General features: G+C 39.8%; 1 protein-coding gene across 1 annotated transcript; it reads right to left on the bottom strand.

The window, feature by feature from the left end:
- Positions 1-10: 10 nt before the first annotated feature.
- On the bottom strand, positions 11-6,296 carry exosc5 (exosome component 5). The gene is made up of 6 exons (XM_034115899.1): positions 6,054-6,296; positions 3,760-3,873; positions 2,616-2,737; positions 2,384-2,524; positions 348-437; positions 11-192 (listed from the first exon to the last, which is right to left on the bottom strand). The coding sequence occupies exons 1-6, from the start codon at positions 6,151-6,153 to the stop codon at positions 97-99; spliced, it is 663 nt and encodes a 220-aa protein (XP_033971790.1). The 5' UTR covers positions 6,154-6,296; the 3' UTR covers positions 11-96.
- Positions 6,297-11,334: the final 5,038 nt, after the last annotated feature.

Here is an 11,334-nt window from a genome sequence, read left to right as displayed (position 1 = left end):
ATATCCAAACTCACAAAATCAAGAATATTTTATTTTATAACATCAGCATTTATATTTAAGGAAAAAACGAGTAGGAAAAAGGGAGCTGCAGCTACATCAGAGGTTTTTGGAGTAGCGCCTGCTGACGGAGTCTCTGTAGAACTGGAAGATGTTCTCTGAGGCTTTCTGGCTGACTGCTATACACTGCTGCAGCTGCAGGAGAAGAAACACACATGAATGAGTTAATCAGGTCCAAAAAACCTCTCGTCTTCATCAGACCACGTACAGTGCTGGCACAATAATCTGTCCAACAGATGTGGCAATCACACAGACTTAAATTTGACAATGTTCCACATTAATGTACTGACCTCATGAACTGAAAATGATCCCTTGGTGTATGACATCATCACTCTTTGTTCCTTGCTGTCAATAGCAAAAGTCATCAAAGCTCGACTTTCCTGTTGAGAGCGAGGAAACAGACAAGATCAAATTAACAAATTCAGCGAGGATTGTGACAGAAGTCACTTTTTGAGAAGACATGCAAATGTTGGTCTTACAAATCCAGTGACATTTCACCAATCTGTCAGGTCTACTGTACTCCACAAGTTATTTTTGTTATGATGCATTAAAGGGAAATTCTGTTTGTTGATGTTGGTGCACTTTGGTGTATCTACCATTCCCTCAATAAGCCTGTTTTTCTGTTACATTACATGTTACTTGTTAGACGCTTTTATCCAAAGCGACTTACATACTCAGGAGCAATTTGGGGAGAAGTGTCTCAGGGACACAACGACATGCTGACTGCAGTGGGGTTTGAACCTGTGCTCCCCTGATTCTCCTGATCCGATCACCAACACACAACAAACTAACCCACTGCGCTACACGCCGCCTGTTACACTTCTAAATGTTCACAAGAGTCTAGCAAACAATGAGTTATAAAAAATTGAGTGCTATCAATAGTGTTATTAAGACATAAATGGACTTGAGTAGCCTGGCCTGTAAGAACTACAAGTGTACAATACATTTGTTTGAAGTAGGGATGCAGCAATGTTTCTCAGCCAATAACAAAGTTTGTTTTTTCTCTAGTTATTTTAAGCCAGGGAACACATCAATCTTTATTAAAAGATATGAACTGTTTCTGTTGTTCAGCCCTTCATCACCAAAGCCTTTGGTCTGCTATACAGTCACCAACTGACATGATTCTCGTTGTCCATTATAATCTGTTATTACCCGTCTTTTATCGATGGCATTACATTTTCGTTTATGCATTTATAAATGCATGGGAAATAAAGATGAACAGACTGTACTCACTTTCCATGTTAACACACGAAGCAGATTCGTTTTTTTACCACTGCAGCGACAACTCAAGACATTAAGCACTCGGGCTATTCTGTCTCAACTGTTAAATATGAGCAATACAGTTTTACAAATTAAGTTTTCGCGTATTTGACCGCCGACACCTTTCAGAGTGAACCAGCAGCCCCCCTTCAGACAAAGTTTAGAAGTTGATCAGAAGTCGAAAATGTTTAAACGTTGGATTTCATTTGCTGATCGTACAAAACACTGGTTAATAAATCCTGCAGAGGAGAGGAGGCCTACTGTATATCACTCAAAAAGTTACGGTACACCGCCTTCAGTCTGCGTTCTAACTCTAACCCTACAGTTATTCATAATCTGTTTTAAAATGTTTACCGGGGCGTGTTTCCACAAACCTAAGGCCTTTATACGTATCTAAATAATATACACTACACTTGCTCTTCACTGCCTGACAATGTGGGTCCTTATCAACTGATCTTTTTTCCATGTAGGATTTGTTTTTCTCACCTCAGCTGTGGTTAGCTATAGTAGAGGAACAAACCCCCAGAAAATGTGCAAAATGCTTATTTTGCCATTGCTTATTGTTTCTAGTATTATCTTTATTTGTTCGGACCACGTTTATTGTAATTGGTTATCACTTGGGGGTGGTTTGTTGCTATTTAGGTCACCTGTTGAAAGCCAGTTTGTGGATGACACAGAGGGCGAATTGCTCCAACATTTTATTGTTGACCCTGAGGTCTGGACTTGGTTATGTTTCTTTTGTTTCTTTCTTTGGTGAACTCTGACTATGGAACGTCATTTCTACTTTATCTTTAATATTTGTATGCATGCTTCTTGATTATTTTAAGATATCTTTGCCCCTTTACTTGTCTCTGTGGGACTAATAAAAGGTATTATGATAATCCTAAAGGTATGTTTATACTTAACTGTCATTATTTAAGTAAGGAGGCATATTACCATAACATGTAACTTGTATGCATAAAAGACAATGAAAGTTACATAAAGGAGGTCATTTGACTCCTCACTCCCCCTCTGCTGTCAACTAGTGCAGCCAAAGCGTCCTGTCCTACAGGGCCCTCTGATGTACCTTCTCCTGAGCCGCGGTGGGGTCCGTGATGATCTCAGAGTCTGTGTTGATGGCGCAAGTCACCCCACAGAACAGGCAGCTCATGGGCAGGCCTGCGTCCATCAGGGCCATGCAGGCTGCGTTCAGGAAGCAGGCCAGGCGCTGAGGAACAGCTAAGGAACAACTCTCACCAGGAAACACCTTAAGGCCCCATTACAACGCCCTACTGGCAGAACGTTTTACTGAAGGATACGGAGCCGTCGTCATGGATCAGCTGGAGGACCAGGGTGAGGGAGGAGCGGGGGTGGAGGGTCAGGAGCAGAGACGCCTCACAGGTCTCTCTCACACACTGCTCCTGGGATCGCTCCCTTACACCTGGAGAATGAGGAGTTGATGGGACACATCAGACAGGAAAGTGGCTCACCCCTCCCACCTTGTGGTGGGTTTTGGAAGTGCAGCTTTTGCATAGTAGAAGAAGAAAGGTTTGTAAAAACAACAGTTACAGTCCTCCTAATGCTCCAAGAACCCCAAGAATCCTCCCCTGTTCAACTGCCAGAGCCTATACCGTGTTCCCTTTAGTGTTAACTTTCTGTCTGTCTTCTAGTGCCAATTACTCTGTTGTCCAGTGCTCTGTCTTTTAACTTTTGATATATACAGTCTATGCTTTTAACCTATTTCCTTCTGTTGAGCAGTTATTTTGTTCTTATTATATATGCTTTGTGTCTTTCTGTTTCTCGTAAGGTCTCCCTTTCTGTTGGTCGCTTGTTAGCAGACCCTTCACGCGATAGCAGAGCGAACAGGTACAGGAGGCGTAGAGCGAGGGATCATTGTCCACTAGTTAGCAGATGGCGTGGTGCTCACGGACGGATGAAAAAGAATCGGTCACAAAATATACTTTGGCGGCCGTAAATATACCTGGACGGCCCGCCCAAGTAAAGTCTATGTGTGGGAAACCCTGTATACTGTATTTTATGTATTAAAATCTTATAGGATTTAACAATTAACTGTCATTTCACTGAAATCACACTAAGGACAATGCAATATTCAAATCACACGAGTAGCAATATTTGTTACAGGCAAAAATATGTGTTAAAAATAATAATAACAACACCCAGACCATGATCAGAATACATAGACCTTTCAATGGTAATGAGTAATAATGCATACATGATCAATCCCTCCAATAAAATGAATCATATCAAAATTGCAATTTCTGCAAAAATAATCACAATTAGTCATTTTTTCCCAAACATGCAACCCCAATATCTAAGTGCTCTTCTCAAAAGTACTAAAAAATGAAGATTGCCATAATTCATCAGAACAACATTAGGCTGCATTAGACTCAGAATAAACTAAATAAATAAAGCTGCCTGATGAGAAATACAATCCTCACTTACTGGGCAGTCCCACTTTGGGCTGGATCAACACCTCCAGGGTTGCTCGGTCGTAGATTTCCTTACTGACTTTGACCTCAGCTGGTCCGTACACTGCGGCCATCACACTCGTGTCACCTTTACAAGAGGAGGAAAAACAGTATTGTTAGAGCCAGTATTTTTGTTTATAAAAAGGGCCACCTAATCGTGACGTCTGTAGTCAAGTACGTATAAAAGACTACAATTCCAACAACGCCTACTCTAAAGAGACTGGGGTTGCAGTCGAATAGTCCACAAATCAGCTCCTATCTATAACCCTATGTCTATTCCTTGACCTCTGTGTGAAACGTCACGGGGTTAAGGGATAGTGGATAGGAGAATTCAAAAGGATTTAGGAGAAGAGACTGCGGTACTTTAGAGAATCCGACTGCACTTTCACTATCCAACGTGTTTATGATGCGCCAGCGGACGTCATAAATGTGCGCCTGCTGCTGCTGTGGGGAAACTATGGAAACTACAGTTTTCTATACAGCGGACTACAACATGGATGTTTAATAAGAACGAGGGACTACTGTAAACTCATCTAGAGACTCTGCACCGTGCTCTGATGCTGTTGTTTTATGCTTTATGAACGGGGACAACAGAGAAACATATTCTTCATGACCAAAGTTGGAATTGAAATAAAAAAGGAAAGGGAAACTTATGCTCGTCACCCTCTCCCTCCGGTCCACATTAATACAAATGATCCCAATACGTATGATTGTATGAAAAGATCTTAAAATCAATACAAATGTATTTATTATAAACGTTAGTCCTTAACATCTATCACTGTGTATATCATCATTCAAACATCTTTTAAAAGTTGAACAAACCCCACACAGCTCAGTAAACACTGTGAAATGTTGACTTTATTTGATCATTTCAGTAAAAACTAACGTTCATATTTCTGTTTTTGATTATAATACTGATGAACGTTCAAAACAAAGCACTTTGGCAACTTACCACATATGTTTTAAAATGCTTAATAAGCACCGTAACTTTCATGATATCATTTCTCGTTCATAATCGGTTGTTTCCGTGAACGGCCGACTGTTGTGTGACGGCAAATGCCACGGCCGCAAGGCATTGTGGGGCAGCATTTTCTCCTTTCCTTTCGGAAGATCCAGTGGTTCCTAAGCTAAAGGAGGTTATAAAGGAAGTTTGAAACCTCCTTTCCTTTCATCTAGAGAATTTGAAAGGCTCTTATCATGGCTGCCACTGAGGTACTTCCGGGTCATTTCACTCCGTTAGGAACGTTCCTAAGCTAAACGGACTATTCGACTGCAGCCCGAGATGGTCAACATGTCGGAAAGACGCTGTCAATTCTGCTGAGGAAATATGCTCTTATAAGTTAACATTGATAGCAGAGATCAGGAAAGTTGTATTCGACCCACAGTGGGGACATTTATGACGTTGTGGCAGCAAAGGCTAAATGCAGATAAAAGACAGGAACATTTGAAAATGTACATAGCAAATAAAGAGGTAAGAACACATGTTAAAACATAAAGACAAATAAGTACACCATAGTTAAAAAATAAGTAGCAGTATTTAAAAAAAAAAAAGTAAGTGAGCAAATAAAAATATTGAAAGAGCCAGCAACATTGTACGTACATTGAAAGGGTAATTTATATACAAGTAAATATAAGTATGTTATCTGCTACTGACAGACACAACATCTCGTATACTGTACCTCTGCAAAACAGATGCACTCACTGTTTGCTGTTTTTTAACACAGCATTCGGGAAATAAATGATAAATAGGTCACAAATGGGTTACCAAAAAGGTTTAACACTTTGTGAGTAACTTAGTAAGATGTGTGATGAGCAATTCTGAAAAGTACATCATCAGTTATGTTAGTGTACATTTTACTTCATTGATTTTATTTGATGAATTAAATCAACAGTAATCTGCAATGGGGCATTCTGAATGAGGTACACTAAGTATATATTGATGCTAATATTTATGTACTTTTACTTCGGTAAGAGTTTGAAAGCAGGACTTTAACTTGTGAGTATTTCTACATGTGTAGTGTACTACTATGTTTACTAAAGAAGATATCTGAATACTGCTCCTAACACTGATGGTGGGTAATATACATATGTGCTATTGTATATGGCTGTAGTTAAGACACATTATGAATAAATAAGTACGTATAGGTTCGAGTTAGGTGCCGATACCAACTAATGGGACTTGACTGACTTGTGCACATGTGCTAAGGAGGCTAACAACAGACGGACTCCCGTCGCCTCTCACAGCCTTCTAGTTTTTTAAAACGTTACCTTGTACGAAGGAGGCTGACCCGTCCGGTCGAGACAGTAACGTTTGTTCACAGCCGAACTCCCTCAGAGAAACGTTCGTAGAGCCGCACACTTCCATCATGCTGCTACTACACTACAACCGCGTTGGAGGACTCATTTATGTTGCGGGCTAGTGACGAAATCTGTTTTGCTTCTTCTTCTTCTTCTTCTTCTCTTTTTAATGGCGGATCGCAAACAGCTTTTGGTTGCATACCGCCACCTACTGTACACGAGTGTGTATCATCATGTCACCCCTCTAATAAACCAGCATATCGAAAACATAAAACTAAGAAACCATAAAATAAATAAAACAAAACAAAAACAAAAAACAAATCATCCATGATCTATTCTAACCTACTGTTAGACTCTTTTCCCTATCCCAGTTTCCCTCAAAAAGGTGAACAGTGCCTTTCTGGTAGCTCTTACTCCTTCTCCTTCTGTTCCCAGAATACCAGCTACATTCCACTCCCTCTCTGCCTCTAAAACTTTATCCCTTAATTTTCCTCTTTCAACTCTATAGGTGACACAATGTAATAAAATATGTTCCACATTTTCCCTAACTCCACAGTTCCCACATTTGTCACTGTCACCTTTCCCCATGACATACAGCGTACCATTCAATGCAGTGTGATTTAGTCTGAGCCTAGCTATCATGATTTCCTCCCTTCTATTTCTTTCTTTATAAATATTAATTGTAATTGTCTTTTGCACTTGATAGTCTTTGCCTTTCTGGTCTTTCTCCCACCTTTTCTGCCAGATCTCCATCCCTTTCTTCTTAATTACTGCTTTTCCTTCTCCTTTTCCAAGTTTAACTGGTAATGTGATTTCCTTTTGTAGTGCACTTTTTGCTAATTTATCAGCACACTCGTTCCCTTTCACCCCCCCATGAGCACAGGCACCCAGCAGAACTGCAGATCTATGCCGCTTCTGTGAAGTCTTAACAGGCTGTGATTGATTTCTATGAGTATGTCTTCTCTGGCAGTTGTTGTTGACTGTATGCTTTGTAAACTGGATAATGAATCTGTGCATATCACCACCCTATCTGGTCTGACCTCTTCCACCTACTGTAATCCTATTACTACTGCCAGCATTTCTGCTGTATACACTGAAAGTTGGTCTGACGCTCTTTTTGATATCGATATTTTAAATTCTGGGATATATACCAATTCCGACACACTCTTCCTTGTTCTTAGAAAATCTGTTTTGCTATTTGCGGCACTCACTGATGACGTCGTTCTTCTTCTTCTTCTCTTCGTTTTTGGCGGATTGCAAACAACTTAAAAGGTGCATACCGCCACCTACTGTACATGAGTATGAATCATCATATCATTCCAACTCTTTAACCTATGATCTAATCAAAATAAATAAATAAATCAACAAAAAACATGAAATAAATAAAACAAAAATAAAAGTCTATATTCTTTCCTGACCTAATGTTAAATTATTTTTCCTACCCCAGTTTCACTCAAGAATGTAAACAGTGCCTTTCTGGTAGCTCTTACTCCCTCTCCTTTTGTTCCCAAAACACCAACCACACTCCATTCCCTCTCTGCCTCTAAAACTTTAGCCTTTAGATTTTCTCTTTCCGCTTTATAGATGTCACAATGTAACAAGATATGTTCTACATCTTCTTTTACTCCACAGTTCCCACACTTGTCACTGTCACTTTTCCCCATGATATACAGAGTACCATTCAAAGCCGTGCACTTTTTGCTAATTTATCAGCACACTCGTTCCCTTTCACCCCCTCATGTGCAGGCACCCAGCAGAACTGCAGATCTATATTCTTCACTCTGTGAAGTCTTAACAGGCTATGATTCAGTTCTATGAGAATGTCTTCTCTGGCAGTTGTTGTTGATTGTATGCTTTGTAATATGGACAATGCATCTGTGCACATCACCACCCTATTTGGTCTGACCTCTTCATCCCACTGTAATCCTATTATTACAGCAAGCATTTCTGCTGTGTACACTGATAATTGATCAGACGCTCTTTTTGAAATAGATATTTTAAAGTCTGGGATGTATATACCAACTCCAACACACTCTTCCTTGTTCTTAGAACCATCTGTGTACATTTGTAGGTAATTGTAGTACTTTTCATTCAGATACATACTTGTTTTAATTCCCACTTCATTTATTTGCCACTCTTTTTTCCTTTCTATGATACTCATATCTATTTTAGCTTCTGGGAAAAGCCATGGGGGAACACGGCTAAATGGGGTTGCTTTGGCAAACGTGATGGTCTTCACTCCATATGCCCTTGTTCTCTCCTCTCCAGCCAAACCCACGTCCCTGGAATTTTGCATATTCCCAGCAATCCTGTAATATTCTGTTTGAAATATTTTCTTCTCCACTTCCTTGTAGTCTGACCCAGTATGACAGAGCACGTTTCTCTCTTCTGATCTCCAGAGGTGTCTCTCCTGCTTCTATCAGAACTGCATTGATAGGGGATGACTTTATCGCTCCAATACACAACCGCAATGCTTTATATTGTATTCTATCCATTTTTAAAAGCGATGTTTTTGCTGCTGCTCCATACATTATACAACCATAATCTATTGTGGACCTCATAATTGATCTGTAAATGTCTATTAATGCTTGTTTGTCTGCGCCCCAGTTGCATCCAGCTACAGCTCGCAATAAATTTAATACTTTTTTGCATTTTGTTTCCACTTGATTAATATGCATTTTCCATGTATATTTGCTATCAAACCACAGTCCTAGGTATTTGAACTCATTCACCTTTGTCATTGGACGATCATATAGTGTTAGCTGTTGGCCATCAATCTTGCGTTTGTTTGTGAATACCATGTAGCATGACTTGCTTTCTGACATTTTGAATCCCCAGTTATATGACCACCTCTCCACTTTTTTAATCGCTCTAGCTATATTCTCCATTACGTATGGGCATTTCTTCCCCTCATCCAAATAGCCCCATCATCTGCGTATAGAGCCGATTGAATGCATGTGTCTGAACATGTAAATATATCATTAATCATGATGTTAAATAATATTGGACTGACTGCACTCCCTTGGGGAATACCATTTTCTATTTCAAAATAATTGGAAATATCTGCTCCAACCTTTACTCTAAATGTCCTGTCTGTTAAAAAGGCCCTTACCCAATTGTACATTCTCCCTCCAATACCCATTCTACTCAATTTGATCAGTAACCCATCCCTCCACATACAGTCATACGCCTTTTCAATGTCAAAGTACACTATTGCCATTATCTCTTTCATTTTCAATGTTTTTTCCACATCATTACTCACTCTTACTAAAGCATCTATTGTGGACCGCCCTTTACGAAATCCGCTCTGAAAACTACTCAGCAGCCCTTTCTGCTCCAGTACATGTGAGAGCCTACGGACAATGATCTTTTCCAACCATTTACATAGGTGTGATGTAAGAGCTATTGGTCTGTAGTTACTAGGGTTAGCTGTATCTTTCCCTGGCTTATTGAATGGTAGCACGACTGCTGTTTTCCACAAACTTGGCATATCTCCTTCTCTCCAGATTTTATTGAAAAGACTCAGCACCAGTCATAGTTTCCATAGGTAACCGTCTAAACATAGCATAACATAGCTGGTCTTGTCCTGGGGCTGTATATCCTGTACCTTGTAAGGCTATTTTGAGTTCTGACATTGTAAATTCCACATCAAGAGCTGACCTATTATCCTGTCTCTTCTCCTTCACGTTTTCCTTCTCTGCTAGTAACTGCTGTTTTTGCTGCCTATGAATATCACTAAGATGTTCCCCGCTATGTACTGCTGCAAGTGTCCTTCCTAACATATCTGCCTTCTCTTTATCTGTCACTGCCAGCCTCTCCCCATCAACCAAAGCTGGAATTTTAATGGATTTCCTTTTCCCACTCATCCGCTTAAACATGGACCAGACATCACCTAATTTTACTCCTCTGCCAATGGTAGAACACAATTCTCTCCATGTTCTCTTTTTTGTGTATTTGATTGTCCGTCGAGCAGCTGCCCTTTTCCTTTGATACTCTATAACATTATTTTGTGTCATGTTTTTCTTTAATTCTCTAAATGCATTATTTCGCTCTTTAATAGCCCTGCTGCATTCCTCATTCCACCATGGCACCACTTTCTTCCTACCCTTGGTTGTTGTTTTGGGTTAACTGTTCTCTGCTGCATTTAGAATATGTTGCGTTATTTGGCTTGTAATGACCTCTATGCTTCCCTCTGATGTTAGCAGGTGTACCGACTCCTCACACCATATCCTACATTTCCCCCAATCAGCTTTAGCAAAGCACCACCTGGTTATTACACTTCCTTCCTGTATATATACATTAGTATTCATTTTAGTAAGCACTGGATAATGGTCACTTCCTACTGTGGAGTTATTCAAAACAAACCATTCGCATGTATGAACCAAACAGTTTGACTCTAATGTCAGATCCAGGCATGATACTTTCCCCCTGTGTACATCTACTCTTGTGCCATGTCCATCATTAAGGCATACTAGTGTTCTTTCCTCCAGCATTTCTTCCACTATATTTCCGTTACTGTCTGTATGGTTGCTGCCCCATAGACTGTTGTGTGCATTGAAATCACCACACCAAACTTCCTTCCTATGTTTATTGCCTGCTATTTCTTTAAATATATCAGTGGTTAGATTTTTACATGGGTTGTATAAATTGATTATCCTAATGTTATCTTGTTTCCTAGGGTTGCAGATGTCCACTATAATACACTCTATATCATCAGGAGATTGCACCTCCCTATATGCCACACCATCTTTGAGAAACGTGGCACACCCTCCACCATTTTGATTATTATCTCTATCATGCCTTATACAGCTAAATCCCGGAATGACAAAGTCTAATTGAGGTCGTAACCAGGTTTCTTGCACACATATTACCTCAGGGACTACCTCTAGATCATATATATATTTCTTGAATTCTTGACCATTAGCTATGAGGCTTCTTGCGTTCCACTGTAGTATGTGCAGCACCATGATTAAGGATCTAACCCTCATCCTGATTTTCATTTTCCCCAGCTCCATTTATAGTTAGCATTGCATGTATCTGGTCTGCTTTCATATCTTTCATGTCAAGGAATTTTCCAGCTGCCTCCACAATGGCTTTGATTCTATCACTTTTCTTTTTTAACTGTAATGCAACATTTACAGTATGGCATATAAATACCACAAAATTCACCTTTTTCACTCTTAAAACATCATCATCCTCTTTACTCTTGGTGGCGCTGTGGGGTTGGATTTGAAGATTACTTTTTGGTGTG

This window comes from Trematomus bernacchii, unplaced genomic scaffold (assembly GCF_902827165.1).
Source record: "Trematomus bernacchii unplaced genomic scaffold, fTreBer1.1, whole genome shotgun sequence".
Lineage (NCBI taxonomy): Eukaryota > Metazoa > Chordata > Actinopteri > Perciformes > Nototheniidae > Trematomus > Trematomus bernacchii.
Note: the sequence above shows the minus strand (reverse complement) of the source record. Positions and strands in the feature narration are given on the sequence as shown.

Bases quoted from the DNA above. Each gene is read 5' to 3' on its own strand.
- exosc5 (XM_034115899.1), bottom strand. From the start codon at position 6,153: ATGATGGAAGTGTGCGGCTCTACGAACGTTTCTCTGAGGGAGTTCGGC. The intron at 2,525-2,615 runs GTATCCTTCAGT...GCTGTTCCTCAG, and splicing joins TGATCCATGACGACGGCTCC to CGCCTGGCCTGCTTCCTGAA. The intron at 438-2,383 runs GTACATCAGAGG...CGCTCTCAACAG, and splicing joins CCACCGCGGCTCAGGAGAAG to GAAAGTCGAGCTTTGATGAC.